At 45.3% G+C, this 15115-nt stretch overlaps 1 protein-coding gene across 4 annotated transcripts in view; it reads right to left on the bottom strand.

Annotated features, from left to right (window-relative positions):
* Positions 1 to 15115, bottom strand: part of TNS3 (tensin 3) — a 76134-nt gene that overhangs the window by 41589 nt on the left and 19430 nt on the right. For 3 of the 4 annotated variants that reach the window (XM_083709063.1, XM_083709060.1, XM_083709061.1), the window contains exons 5-6: positions 13145 to 13249; positions 949 to 2199 (exon numbers count right to left, since the gene is read on the bottom strand). In XM_083709063.1, coding sequence (XP_083565189.1) covers positions 949 to 2199; positions 13145 to 13249 — 1356 coding nt within the window. Of the gene's footprint in view, positions 1 to 948; positions 2200 to 11336; positions 11437 to 13144; positions 13250 to 15115 lie in introns of those variants that run through there. The other variant, XM_083709062.1, reaches the window with a different exon arrangement.

Below are 15115 nucleotides of genomic sequence, written 5' to 3'. Positions count from 1 at the left end.
ATCTTCCCATTGTGGAGGCACAAACACATGCAGTCCCCTCGACTATATACAATGTGGGGTTATTTGTACAATCACACAAATAGGATATGCTCATTCCAGCTTGGGAGGAGGACTGAGCAACTAACTCTGTGAACAGTTCTTTCTTATTAACTTGGAGGTGCCACTGTAACTGGCTCCAAAATAAACGCTGCTCACAATTCCAAAAATGTTCACAACTCTAGACTGTCTTTATACTGTACACCTTTATGTGCCAGGCGAAAATGTCTCTCTTCAACCAGGCCTTTGGCTTGATTAACATCTTATAACCTTTTTTTAATGTGTTTGTGGTAGGAGTGAGGGAGGGAGTTTACTGGTTTGTGCTTTTTCCTTCTTGTTTTTCTTATGCATTTTGTGAGAGCTAAAGATGAAGGGTGGTACACAAATTTAACAAATAAAATAACAATAAATAAATAAATATTTGAATATACTCTCCCCTTACTCATCTGTCTCCCCAACCTGAACCTCACAGAACTAAAGCAACTGAAAAGAATGAGAACTACACGATGCATCGCCTGCCATTCTCATCCCCCGACATCTTCTCCTAGGGAGGATCTGGTGGGAGAGGAAGTGACATGAGAGACCCAAATCGTAACAGGGAAGATCTGATTGGCCACTTTGAATCTTGGGATTTCATGGTCTATGCGTGCCTCTTTGGGTTTAATATAATGATTGAAATATAAAGATAGAAATTATTTTGATATAAGGTGTAGAAAAAAACATATTAATGAAAAAAGATAAATGACTTCAGTTCCATCCCAATGTTCCAGAGATCTGTAATAGGGAGATACTGAGATACTCCATTTCTCAGTGGCAAACCTTTAACATATTCACACTATGCAATGGCAAATGGAAGCTTTTAACCACTGAAGAAAAACACATTTCACTGATGCATCATGAAGAATAACTCACCCTGAGGAGGCAGGTTTCTCTCCAGGATCTCTGCCTTCCCATGGGATCTGCGGCTCATCCCAAACCCTCCCATGTCCATTTTAGGGCTTGCAAGGCCATTCAGCTGACCTGTGTCTCTGCTGATTGTCTTGATACATGTGGGAATAGGCTCAAATGTTGGGTCCAGTTCTAATATTAATCTATTAAGCTGCTCAATGGACTGATCAATATCCAGGGTGGGGGAGGATGGCAAGCCTGCTGAATCGTTTCCCATGTTCAATCCCAGTTCAAGGTTGTGTTGTAATTTTAAAACCTCAGGGCCAGGGATTTGTGCTATCTTGCTGGACGGTAGCACGCTCCCAAGGCTCCTCTGCACAGCATCTCTGCTGCTGGATCCCCGCGCAGGGGTATCTGGACCTCTGGCTTGGCTGCGCAGGTTGCCGGAGTTCTCAGCCACGCCACGAATACCAAGCCGTACTTCATTCTCTGGGCTGTAAGCGTACTGGTGAGCAACGACCATTTGCTGTTCCTGCACCCATGTCTGGGTTGGGTAGCCACTGAGGCTGTAGGCCTGTGGCTCGGTGGAAACGGCAGTATTTCTCGGCAGCTGCTGAGACTGCTTTGGGTCGGTGCCTCCGAAGTGCCTCTCATATCTGGCGTCTCCACCAATGTCCAAATCTGGGACCAGAGTGTTGCTGTACTCCTCCTCCAAAGTATTACTTCCAAAGCCATCTGACAGAAGAGAATTCTGGCTGCTTTTGTGGCAGCGGAAGTTTCCAAGGTGGTTGGAATGCTGCCCTTCGGAGGAGGACAAAGTCCCAAGGCTGCCCACACTGTGGAGGTCATGGCTGGACACCTCGTCATCCAGAATGTCTGTTTCCCTGTCCTTGTGCTCGGCACCTCCATTCACATGAACCTGGGCGGGTACTATGTGGCGAGTCCCACTGAACGTGCTTTGGGCATCGGTCATATCCTTAGGAGGACTGGCTGAGTGCTGCAGACCAAGGCCGCTCAGCAATTGCTCCAGCCCCTCTTTCTCCAGGGGGCTCAGGACACTCTGGGCATCTGGCAGGGGACGCTCTTCAGTCTTGTCCGTCCTCAGAGAGGCTGTAGAGTGTCCCGAGTCGCTGCCCACGGACCAGGCATAGTCCCTGGGGTCAGGGCTGGTATCTGCAGCAGCCGGGGCCCTGCGGGGAAGGGGGCTCTCACTGCAGCTTTTCTTCCTCGCTTCAGCATACAAGTTGCCCCCCGTGGGGTCCTGGGTGTGCAGCACTGCAAAGAAATACAGCAGGCATTATATACGGTAAGACAAAACAGAGTAGAGTGGGGGAACGGGGACAAGAAGAAACTATTTAATATTGTTTATTATTATTTATTAAATTTGTTGGTTGCTTTATCTTGCCCAGGGCAGCCCAAAGCAACCCACAACCAAACAGACAGAAAGACAACCCTCACAGCCCCATGTTAAGGAAAAGGAGGCTGTGAGGAGGTGGGACTTTCAGTCTTGGCAAGTGATCCATGGGGCCAGACCTACCTGGGATGATATGCTGTGCTCATTAGGCCTGACACTCAACCAAGGCTGAGAAGATCGTATTTTTGCTAATAATGAGTTGACTTCAACTCTGAAGAGTGTGATTACTGACTTGTGACACGAGGCCACCTGAGCCTCAAGCTGCAGCAAAGGATCCAGAAGGACCCGATGGCTGTGTCCCCACGCTTTCAGAGGAGGCATCTTCACAGCCACCTGGTCTAGGAAACCGCCCCCGCTGCCAACAGCACCTCTGTCTTATCTGGCCTGAGCTTCACTTTATTGGCTTTCATCCTGTCTAATATCGAGGCAACACACACACACACACACACACACACACATTATATAAACCAAGCCTTATGAGGAACGGTGGAAGGAGCTGGGAACGTTTAGCCTGGAAAGGAGGAGACTGAGAGGAGATATGAGAGCCATCTTCAAATATCTCAAGGGCTGTCACATAGAGAATGGAGCAGGCTTTTCTTTTCTCCTGCTCTGGAAGGTAGGACCTGAACCAATGACTTCAAGTTACAGGAAAAGAGATTCTGACTAAACATCCGGAGAACTTTTCTGACAGTAAGAGCTGTTTGGCAGTGGAACGGACTCCCTCAGGAGGTGGTGGACTCTCCTTTCTTAGAGGTTTTTAAGCAGAGGCTGGATGGCCCTCTGTCTTGGATGCTTTAATTAAGATACCTGCATTGCAGGGGGTTGGACTAGATGACCCTCGGGGTCCTTTCCAACTCCATAATTCTATGAAGTACCCTAATGGGCTTTTCAAAAGAATTATAATTTGAGGGAATAAAGAAGGTGCTTTCTCCAAAGCTCTGCATTACACTCTCTGCACTTGAAGCTCATGCAGAAAATTTTAACGGTCTTTTGAGAGAGCCCTAACTTATTGGAAAAACAAATGAATGACTGCACAGCCATTCTGTCAGCAGCGCACTGGATTCCAAGGAAGAGCTTGCAGGTTTGATATCAACTGATGTGTCTCAAACCTGTGATTATACAACGTGATCAAAGAGGGACATCTGCTCTGTGGGTTTGTTTACTATGGTAACTATAGTTACATGTAAATATTGTACAGTTTATATGGAACAATTAAACTTTTTCCATTTAAAGGAAAAACAAAACGTCAACTGCAGAGTAATTATTTTCTTTTGAGCAAACATGGTCCCACATTGACTTAGCACAGCAGTAAGAGAAGGTGGGGTTAACCCCTCAAGCTGTTTTCCTGATAAAAACTGCAGCTGCCTCAATCCTGCTATGCAGCCCAGGCCCATGAGGGAAACCGTATGACAAGAGTGCAGGTTTTACTCATGAGGCAGGAGCACCAGTGTCCCAGTCCAACCTCCTACAAGCTGCTCCTTGCAAACCCTTGGAGCTCTGTGAGAGATTCAATCTCTGGCAACTTCAGGTGGAGCTGGAACACCCAGGAGAGCAGCTGCCAGTTGTGGTCATCTTGAGCTGCATGGTCCATTGGTCTGTCCTGGGATAAGGCAGCTTTCTATGCCACCACGTAGGGAAAAGATGACAGAGATCTGAGCATGTGATAGGAATCTGTTAATGAACAATAGTCTCCCAGCTTGTATGGTCCCTACAAGTCCATCCTTCCCCAGGGCCTCTCAGCTGAGTAATGTTTAAACCTATTCATGGACAGAGAGAAGATTGAGTCCCCGTTGCAAAAGATGGCAACACTCACCTCACGACATGGCCAGAGGCTATGACCACAGCTTCACATACAGTTAGAATTGCCAAAGGACAATAATTTCAGCAGTCACCGCCAGAGTGAATATTCCCTTTGGACCCAACTCAGATTTTTGCCTGCACGAGCCCACTATGAGACAAGCACTGATGCAAGGAATGAGCAAAACGGCTTCTCTCTGGAAATTTTGGTGGAGTGCAGAATACATTTATTTCACTTTGTCCAAACTCTGAGGTGGTTTATAAAACCTGGAACAGATTCCACAATCCACTGTCCAGTGTTCAAGGAGAACTAACAAAGCTCCCTAACATCTCTTGGGGGAATGACACCACCCCCTTGCTCCACAGGCATGGCAGGGATCTTGCACATGTGCCTTTCAAACTGTGCTAGATCCACTTTGTACAGTACGCTGTTTTCAGAAACGTCCTGGAACTTCTAGTTATGGAAATCCTTCAAATATACAACTTGGCTGGAGAGATTCAGTGGGGATGAAGTTGCTGTGTCCCACCCCCGAGACACCCTGCAAAGCCTCCTCTCAGGCTGAACAAGCCACGGGGATATGGCTTTCCATGAGTGAAACTTAAGAAAGGGACAAGCACTAGGCAGGCAAAACCCCCAGCTTGTGTGCTTTGCATGTCTGATAAAATAAAATATTTACGGAGAATACGCAGCAGGTAACATTTTCTTCACCTGACCTTCAAGGAACATTCCTTTCCATATGAGTCACTCAAATTATTTATACCAAATCATAAGGAGCTTACATGGTTCCTCAGTAATCCATGCCCCCTTTTAACTCCACCATACAAAGAAGGGCCTTGTTCTTCATGTGCCAGTGAAGTCTGCAAAAAGTTTTCCTTCCAATTTAACGGGTTGCATTTCTCAATTTACCTTGACTCGATCTGACTGAAGAATTTTAGAGATGAGGCACTCAATATTATTCTAAGTTGTTATTAAACAGGGCAAAATAAACCTCTCATTTCTATTTAAAAGAAGAACCAAAATACAAACGGCTGGATTCTAGGAAAGCACATAAGCTTGGCATTTTGTCAGCCCAGTGCTTGGTCATTTGCCTGTTTCTGAAGTCCCACACATGGAAAGTCTCTGCTGTGAAGACACTTCTGGCAAGTCTCTTTGCCACTTGCATCACCTGCTCACATCTTTAAAAGCCAAAGAGACTGATCAAAAGCTACGAAACTAATACGCTTAGGCACAGAATGAAAGGAAAGTAAGTTTCCAAAAACAAGGGGAGGGAGATAGGCTCGGAGAGCAAGACTTCACTGTATGATCACCTTACCAAATACGCTGACACTCTCATTAACAGCTGAAATACTTCATTTCACTTCAAACCTTGCTCTCATTTTTCCAAGGAAACAGCCTTCTGCAAAAATGGTACAGTAACACAGCTGTCCAAACTCCGCCCTCCCCTCCCCCAAAAGAAAAGAAACCAAAAGCAGATTGAAACTGTAAAGCTGAGCTAGTGGCGATGGAATTTGTCTACATCAAACTGAAAACAACCCCTTTCTTTCCCTACACCGTTTCTCTTAAGCTCAACTCCCTCCAGGAAAGGGGGGAAAGGAAATTCTTCTTGAATGACCGAGAGACCTGGTAAAATGCCAGCCCTGAATCTGAACTATAAACTGAATGGGATCAGCAGCCACACACAGAAAGATGGCTGCATGCGTATTTTTATGCCTACAAACGAACACACTGGAAGCAGATCCTGTGAACAAAAGCAACGCCAAAGCCACGAACACTTACCAACTAAAGCTGATTAGGAGAGAGTTCTTAAACTTCCTCTGTGCAAAATTCACCCACTTCTGTTTCTCAGCTTTTTCTGTCTCACAGCTATCTCCTTTCCAGCCATTCAGGACTTGAGAAAGCACATTCAAAGAAGCAAACTAGTGAGGTAAATTCATGAACTGTAGGGCCCAGTAATGACAGTTTTGACCCAGTTTTTCTAAATTGGGTTGGATAACGCTATATATGAAACTTATTTGCTTATCCTGCACCACCAGCTATCCCTCTTTAAGTAGGAAGTAATCTAGGTGCCCTCCCACACCTCAGAAATAAATCTCCACCCTTAGGCAAAGCTGTGCAAGCCCAGAACTGCATTGTCTGCTGCAAGGCTAAGTTATTTCTGCTGTTTTGTCTTGCCTCCTTTGCTAAACACAAACTCACAAAGCATTGTATGAACACAGCATGTCTCTCTCACTCACATACAAACAAACAAACAAACAGAGTCTAAAGAAAATGGTATCTTACCTTGCAGAGGAATTACAGAAGCCCCATAACTTTTTGAAGCAGGAAAATGGTTGCCCTATTTTAAAATCAGCTTCACACACTACAACAGCAAACGCAACACACAAAACAGCAGCGGTTGGAAAGCAGTTGGAAAACACCACCAGTTTTAGCTACTTTGCCATTCTCGATGCAGCAGTTGCTGAAGGTAAATCACTCTCACTAGAGAAGCAGGAAACTTTGGATTCAGAAGAAAAAGAGTAAAAATGTAAACATAAGGGAGGAGCCAGAGAGTGCAGTCAGGTTCTGTGAAATTTGAACCCTTGCAGCAAAGCGAGAGTGAAGCAGTGGTGTTTCAGAAGGTAATTCGGGCTACAAAGTCTTTCTCACAAATGTTATTTTCTTCTCCCCTCTGCCCATCTCACCGTCATTAAGCCTTAGTCAACTGATGCCGGACCCCAACACGAGTCCACCTTAATTCTTGCATCACCAAATGACACAGATAGTGTTCTATGAGGTTCTCCCCGGAACTGTTATGCAAATATTTGTTCTGAATGCCCACATCCTCATTTGGCTCACTCTCTATGCATCTCTGTGCAACAAGCTGCAAAAGATTTGTTCTGTCCTAACCACACTCAGATTTTTATTTGGTAACAGCAGCTTCCCGCACTCAACAAAGCAAACTCTGGTTCCTCCTCCCATCTGGATAAACTCAAACTTCCATCAGCTTCGGCTGGTGGCCCAGCTGTGCCTCTATCTGGACAGGGATAGTCTACCTTCTGTCATATATGCTTTGCTAATATATAGGTTAGATTACTACAACGCAAAATGCTTTGGAAACTTCCAGCTGATGTGGACCTCAGCGGCCAGATTGCTCACCAGGGCAAGACAGTGTGAGCATATTACACTGATCCTGGCTGGACTGGACTGACTGCCAATTAGTTTCCAGGCCCAATTCAAAGGGCTGGTTTTGACCTATAAAGCCTTAAAGAGCTCCCAGGCAGCCTCTCCCAGACAGACTCAGACCCTGCCATCATGGGCCTTCTTTGGGTGCCTCCCCCACAAGAGGTCCAGAGGGTGGCATCAAGAGGACGGGCCTTTTCGGTGGTGGCTCCCCATTTGTGGAATGCTCCCCCCAAGGAGTCCTCCCTGGCACCTTCATTACATACCTTTAGGTGCCAAGCAAAAACCTTGATTTTCAACTAGGCGTTTGTCTGATTATGGTTTTTAAAATGTGTTTCTAGGAGGCGTGGTTGGTGGTTTTGCTTTCATTTTTGTTTTATGTGTTTTCATTATGTGTTTTATGTTCTGAACTGCTCAGTGATCTTCAGATGAAGGGCGGTATACAAATTTAATACGTAAATAAATAAGTCTGCAAAAATCTCCAGTTCACTCCAGCAAATCATTACCACCCCACAGCCCACAAAACTTTCTTTGAACCCTATGAAAACTTCCTGAAAACATTCTCTAATGTTAACACATCCCAACCAAATGAGCCATGCCACAGGCTTATTGTTTCAGAGTCTGCATTATGAGCTGTGGCCAGGAAAGGGGCTGCCTGCCTGGCAACAGACATTTCAAAAGCTGTATAACAATAATGACTATAATTACTACAAAGGCAATCAAACAGTATTCAAGCTAACAAACTCAACTTTGATGCCTGAAATGAAAAGACTAGAACTCAAAGTTCTAGTACTTGAATCTCAAAAGCAAGGCATCTTTGAAAACAACCCATTTTGTCAAATTGCCCGTTGGAGAAGGGAGGCAGCAGGGAGCGCATGCCAACTGCTCCGCCTGAGCTGCCCCTGCTCTCTCTCTGGGTGGGCACATGCATGGCAATCATCCACTTCCTTCACTGGACAGTGTGTGTGAGACCCAAGGCTAGAGTATTAAAAAGTTCCAAGTGTACTTATATGGAATCAAAAGACGCTGATATTGATGGAACCAGTTCCTAGGGCCAGCTGTTTCTGCTATCTTCTCGGGGAGAAAGGTTTTCATAAGATGCACTGGGCCACTGAACTAAATCAGCTTAAGTTGGGTTTCCCAGTGTTACAGTGAGGGAAAAAAGTATTTGATTCCCTGCTAAATTTACCTGTTTGCCCTCTGACAAAGAAATGACCAGTCCATAATTTTAATGGTAGGTTTACTGTAGCTGTGAGAGACAGAATAACAACAGGAAAACCCCCAGAAACCCAGAAGACAAAAGTCAGAGATTGATGTGCATTATAATGAGTGAAATAAGTATTTGATCCCCTATCAACCAGCCAGATGTCAGGCTACCTGGTATCTTCACTGTATGTAATGAGCTGAGGTTAGAAGCACCTGCTGTAAGGGAGAGGTCTTACCTGTAATCCCAGCTCGTTACAGTACCTGTACAAAATACACCTGTCGACAGAAGCAATCAATCCAGCAGATTCCAAAGTAGCCACCATGACCAAGACCAAAGAGCTGTCCAAGGATGTCAGGGAGAAGATTGTACACCAGCACAAGGCTGGACTGGGCTACAAGACTATTGCCAAGGAGCATGGTGAGAATGTGGTGCAATAATTTGCAAATGGAAGAAACACAAAATAACTCTCAACCTCCCTCGGTCTGTGGCTCCATTCAAGATCTCATCTCGTGGAGTTGCAATGATCAGGAGAACGGTGATGAAGCAGCCCAGAACTACCGTATTTTTCGCCCCATAGGGCGCACCAGCCCATAAGGCACACCTAGTTTTTTTGGGGGGGGGAAATAAAGGGGGGGAAATATATTTTTCCCCCCCAAGGCGCGAGGCTGGGGCGGGGGAAGCCCAAGCTTCCCCCGACCCCAGCCCCCAGAACAGGCTGCTCTCCACAAGCCGTGGGAGCCCTCCCGCGGCTTGCGCAGAGCTACCCGAAGCCCTGGCGCGACTGCTCAGCGCGCCGGGGCTTTGGGATAAGAGGCAGCTCTGCGCAAGCCGGGGGAGCCCGGCGGGAACTCCCGCGGGCTCCCACGGCTTGCGGATAGCTTCCTGAAGCCTGCATTTGCCCCACAGGATGCACACACATTTCCCCTTCATTTTTGGAGGGGAAAAAGTGCGTCCTATAGGGCGAAAAATACGGTACATGGGGGGAACTTGTCAATGATCTCAGGGCAGCTGGGACCATGGTCACCATGAAAACAGTTGGTAACACACTACGCCGTGAAGGACAGAGATCTTGCAGAGCCCGCAAGGTCCCCTTGCTCAAGACAGCACATGTACAGGCCCGTCTGCAGTTTGCCAATGCACATCTGAATGACCAGGGTGAAAGTGTTGTGGTCAGATGAGACCAAAGTCGAGCTCTTTGGCATCAACTCAACTCGCCATGTTTGGAGGAGGAGAAATGCTGCCTACGACCCCAAGAACCCCATCCCCACCGTTAAACATGGAGGGGGACATATTATGCTTTGGGGGTGTTTTTCTGCTAAGGGGACAGAAAATTCTTCCTGATGTTTAGTCGGAATCTCCATTCTTGCAACTTGAATCCGTTGCATTGCTCCCTCTTCCATGTGACAGCCCTTGAGATATCTGAAGAAGGCTATTATATTTCCTCTCAGTCTCCTCTTTTCCAGGCTAAATATACTCAGCCTTCTGCGACATTAGCTACCCCTCCCAGTTTGGTGTTACCTGCAAATTGGATGAGCATCCTCTCAATTCTGTCATCCAAGTTGTTTATTACATTGAACAACAACAGACTCAGGACAAAACCCGGAGGCAGCCCACTGGTCACTTTTTTCCTGGATGACGAGGAACCATTAATGAGCACTCTGGATTTGGTCAGTCAACCACCTACAAATCCACCTATCATGGGGGACTTTGTTGAGAACCTGACTGAAATCAAGATACGCAATGTCCACAGCATTCCCACTAAGCTTGCAACTCTATCAAAAAAAGAAATGAGAGTCATCTGGCATGACTTGTTCTCCAAGAATTCTCAAAGATTACAGACCGAGGTTCTGAGATTACATCTGTAAGGTTCTTTAGTAGTCTTGGGTGCAGCTCATCAGGCCCTGGAGATCTGAATTCATTCAAAGCAGCTAGGTGATCCCTTACTACCTCTTTTCCTGTCTTGGGCTGCACCTCCTTCCTTACACCATTTATTCTGTTATCACCTGGTTGGGCATTGCTTTCCATTTAGGTGGAGACAGAGGCAAAGTAGGTGTTGAGTAGTTCTGCCTTCTCTCTGTCAGCCAACAGCATTTGTCTGTCTTCTTCACGCAAGGGACCTACTGCTCACTTGTTCTTCCTCTTGCTTCAGACATAGCCAAAGAAACCTTTATTATTATTTTTAACCTCCCATGCAAGCCCTCCTGACCCTCTCTCTGCAACTGCCTTCCATGCTCAAAGCATGGATCTCTTCACAAATGGGAAAAGAATTTAGAGAAGAACTAGATTCTGACATATGAGGAGATATCTTAAATAAGTTTCACATTCATCTGCTAAGTTTCAACCAGGGAACCTCTCAGGTGGGCACCATTGCCATTATAGAGAACAAGGGAGGCATTCGTGCTGAGTTCCAGCACCTCATTTTCTAGAAAAATAGCCCTGGTCTCAACTGTTGCTTTCTGGAAGAACTCCATGAAAAAATTAAAGAAAACGTTTGTGTTGTGAACCCATTCTCTGTGTCAGGAAAAACCAGCTTGTCTAATAACACAGCAGTATGAGTGTTTTATTGATTTGGCAACAGATTCTGCAATAAAAGATAAGAAATCACTATCAGAGCAATCAGTTAAAAGGCGAATTTAAAGTTTTGTCAGATAAAGCTTTGGTTGCCACATGGAAATGGAGAGGGAAATGTAACAGTACATAATATTTTGGATTTTAAAATAAACTCACCTATTTTGTCTCCCAAATTTCTATCACCCCTCCCCTCTCTCACACACACTTCTTTCAAAGAACTGCATATACAGCTCAGAAATCAAACCACACATTTATTCACTTACCAGAAATGGCACTGACTGGGCTGTTTTTGTTAGTAGGCATTTGCATTCCTTCCAAAGCACCCGAGCCAAAGTAATCTTGCCTCAGATCTAGAGTTTTGTAATACAGAGCAGCCCTCTGGGAAACCAAGTATTTAACTATGCAAGAGGGCACCTCCCCATTCAACTACTATTTACCTTGAGTTAAAAGGGGAATAAGGGCGGGAGAAAGATAAACTGAAAAGTCAACTGTCCCAGGGGAAAAACAATCATCTTGTCATAGGTGAATTCCTGAAAGCCAGCTGCTGCTCACCTGGATGCAGTTCTTAATAACTCCAGAGAGACAAGGGTAGCTTCTAAAGCTTTGGTTTTCACAGTACTTATTGCCCTAACGGGACGCGGGTGGCGCTGTGGGTAAAACCTCAGCACCTAGGACTTGCTGATCGCATGGTCGGCGGTTCAAATCCCCGCAGTGGGGTGCGCTCCCGTCGTTCAGTCCCAGTGCCTGCCAACCTAGCAGTTCGAAAACACCCCCGGGTGCAAGTAGATAAATAGGGACCGCTTACCAAGCGGGAAGGTAAACAGTGTTTCCGTGTGCTGCGCTGCCTCGCCAGATGCAGCTTGTCATGCTGGCCACGTGATCCGGAAGTGTCTGTGGACAGCGTTGGCCCCCAGCCTCTTAAGTGAGATGGGCGCACAACCCTAGAGTCGGACACGACTGGCCCGTACGGGCAGGGGTACCTTTACCTTTACCTATTGCCCTAACCTTGAAAGTTTCACCAAAAGTCAGCAAGAGTCTTTTACCAATGGCTGCTTTCCACTAACGCTGTAGCGGACCTCTCTTTCCAAGTGTAAATCTCTTTTTGCTGACACCTGGCACTTTCATGGATTCCTGCTAAATTGCTGCAGGCACTGTTGGCATCTATTTACCAGGACCATCAAATGCCATAAATCTGTATTATTAAATAAATAAATAAATAAATAAATAAATAACTGGAATGTGGGATTCAACTTCAGCTTCCAAACAATCCCAAATTTCACTTTTTCCTTCTTCTTTTTACTGCACACAAGTTGGCTTCTACACCAGTGGAGAATCTTTTAAAGAACATATGTGCAAGAAAACAAACCACAGCTGGGATAAAGTAATTACAAACAATGTAGTTGTACAATGCCTTAGGCAGGGCCGACTCATCTACGAAGCAAGGTGAGACAACCGCCTTGGGTGGCAGGATTCATAGGGGCAGCAGATCCGGCTTCCAAGAAACATATCACCCACTGTTGCTGCCATAGCTTCTACCATGTAGCTTGCAATAAATACTGGGAAACTGCTAAGCTGTGGGGGTTCTAATTAAAATCAGGGAGGTCTCTGCAGATGATAAACAACCATTGAACTTGGCCCTGTCTGCTCCTGTTGACTACAAATAACAGGCTTGCTTACTATGAAACTGCAGCTGATGTGGAATTTGTCGATCTGACCATGCTTCCCAACTTAATGGATCCTAATCTGGAGTTCAGCAGAGCATTGTGATTCATTTATTCTAAGCCCCTGTGTGCACATCTGAACACTGCAAAACATGCCAAACAACTGAGTTAGCTGATGGCTTTTTTTAAAAAAGAGAGCATGAGGTCAGAGGACATCAGGGAAGCTGGCAAGGTGAATAAGGTACTGTACTGTCCTATTGTAATAATGTGAAAAACCTAATAAACTAGGTTTTTTGGAAAAACAAAAAGTCATGAATGACAGCAAGACTGCAAGCATAGCTGGACAGGCTGAGAGGGACCTTGTTTGCTTCCTCATCGCTTGTATTGTTCACTTCCTGGTAGCAACTCACCTTCCTCATCAGCACTCATGTTTTCGTAAGAATCCCAGCAAATCAGTGGATCTGAACAGCTGAAGTCCACTAACACACCATGGCCGTTCTGTAGTTCTTCACATCCTGAAAGATGAGAACCAGAAGTTTAAGTTAGGCATCTCCAAATACCCCCCCCCCCAATCGGCACTGGCTAGTTTACTGAGGTCACTATGGGGGGCAGAATCACTTTTTTGAGTTTCACTTCCTCATCAAGAACTAGAACAAGAAGTGACTCAAATGTGCAGGGAAAGAGAAGCTATGCTGCAAGGCAGACTGCACCACTTAGTAGCATAGGTGAGAAGGTCTTATGGCTGAATTCTTCCCCACCTCAAAACTCTCTGTATGTGAAAAAGCTAGCACATACCGGTAAGTGAAAATGTTCAATTGCTTCTTCCTGAAGTTCTAGCTTTCTTTGAGCTGACAGTTCAGGTGTGGGGAAGAACTGAAAGGTGCATTTTTTCCTCTGCATTAAATAACTAATGAATGTAAGCCCATAAAATCATGCCTAGGGTTTTAACTATCAGTATTTCTGATGTTTTCATTTCCCAATAAAGTTAACTGGAAGTTCTGGGCTTCCTCCCCACCCCCCACCACAGCCCAAGGAATTTATCACTGCAGATAACATGGTTGTGTAATAAGGTCCAAAGCTCACCGCAGTGGTGATGCAACATGCAAGCAAGAGTTTAGCGGGAGGGAGGCCCTGATCCTGCTTCTTTTCTTACTTTGCTTCTAGAGCAGCCAAAGCACAATGGTGATGAGATCTCAGCCACCCACCACCTCAATTTGTGGAAGGCCTACTACTGCAAAGTATGGTGTCCAGAAAATCCTGTTGACATCTCTAGCACAGAGGAAACCCTGACAGCAAGACCCAGAGTTGGCTTCTGAAGGTTGGTCTAAATCCATGTCTATACATATAAGGTAGCATTTCCATTTGAATGCCAATTTGTATCACGGGTCTTTGTCCTAAGCCTTCTAAGCAGTGCTTTTTCTTAGAACAAAAGGTGCCTGTTCTCACCATGAAGTTCTTACAAGTAAGTGCTGTTGTGAGGTGGGGTTTGTGATTTCAGCTCTCTTGACATAATATGCTGGAGACAGTTCTCTAGTAACACTTCTTTATTAAAGCAAACAAGACTGAGACTTGAGGAGGGGAGAGCTACATTTATAGGGACAGGGAACAAGCTAGAAAGGATATATTTTGGAGGGAACAATATCAGGCAATCACAGTCCTGCCTTTTGGAGGAAACCAATAAGACAGAGATCCAAATACAGCAGCTTAAATGAACCAATAGTAGCTGTACCCTCTGGAACCAAAAGGCAGTTACTTTACCCTAATGCAATACAGACAATAATAATACAGATAGAAAATCCTTTGACTCAATACACAACAAGTGCCACACTTTTAACCTTTGGGGGAAATGTGTACCCTTGAGTACCCCAGAAAAAGCAAAACTCACCCTCCTGAAGCACAAACAGAAGCACAAATAAACAATTGTTTTTTATTGTTCCTTTTATGCAGCTTCATTTCAGGGGAAATACTGAGGGCTTACCTTTTTTCAAACCATCAAGGTAAAGTGGGCTTCACATAGAAGGTTTAAAAACAAATAAAATTCTAACATGGTTTCCTAATGGATGAAGTAAGAGCTCCATTCTGAGATGCACTGAAATCAGTTTCACACAGATTACTGCCAGCTACTGGCTGCCGACCAACCCAGAAGAAATATTTCTAAATGAAACTCGGATATTGCACATGAAGGCTGAAATGCAAAGGCACAAATCACAGACTTGCACTCACGGGACAGCTGCATATTCCTGCATTGTACGGGGTTGGATCAGATGATCGCCAAGGTCCCTTCCACCTCTAAAAAAATATATGGTTCTATGTACTGAAGGTTATCAGCCCCCATTCCTCCTGAAGGGAGTGCTGAAACATGTACAACGTCCTTTGGTTCC

The sequence above is a fragment of the Podarcis gaigeae genome, assembly GCF_964106915.1.
Source record: "Podarcis gaigeae genome assembly, chromosome: 13".
In the NCBI taxonomy this organism is placed as follows: Eukaryota; Metazoa; Chordata; class Lepidosauria; order Squamata; family Lacertidae; genus Podarcis; species Podarcis gaigeae.
Note: the sequence above shows the minus strand (reverse complement) of the source record. Positions and strands in the feature narration are given on the sequence as shown.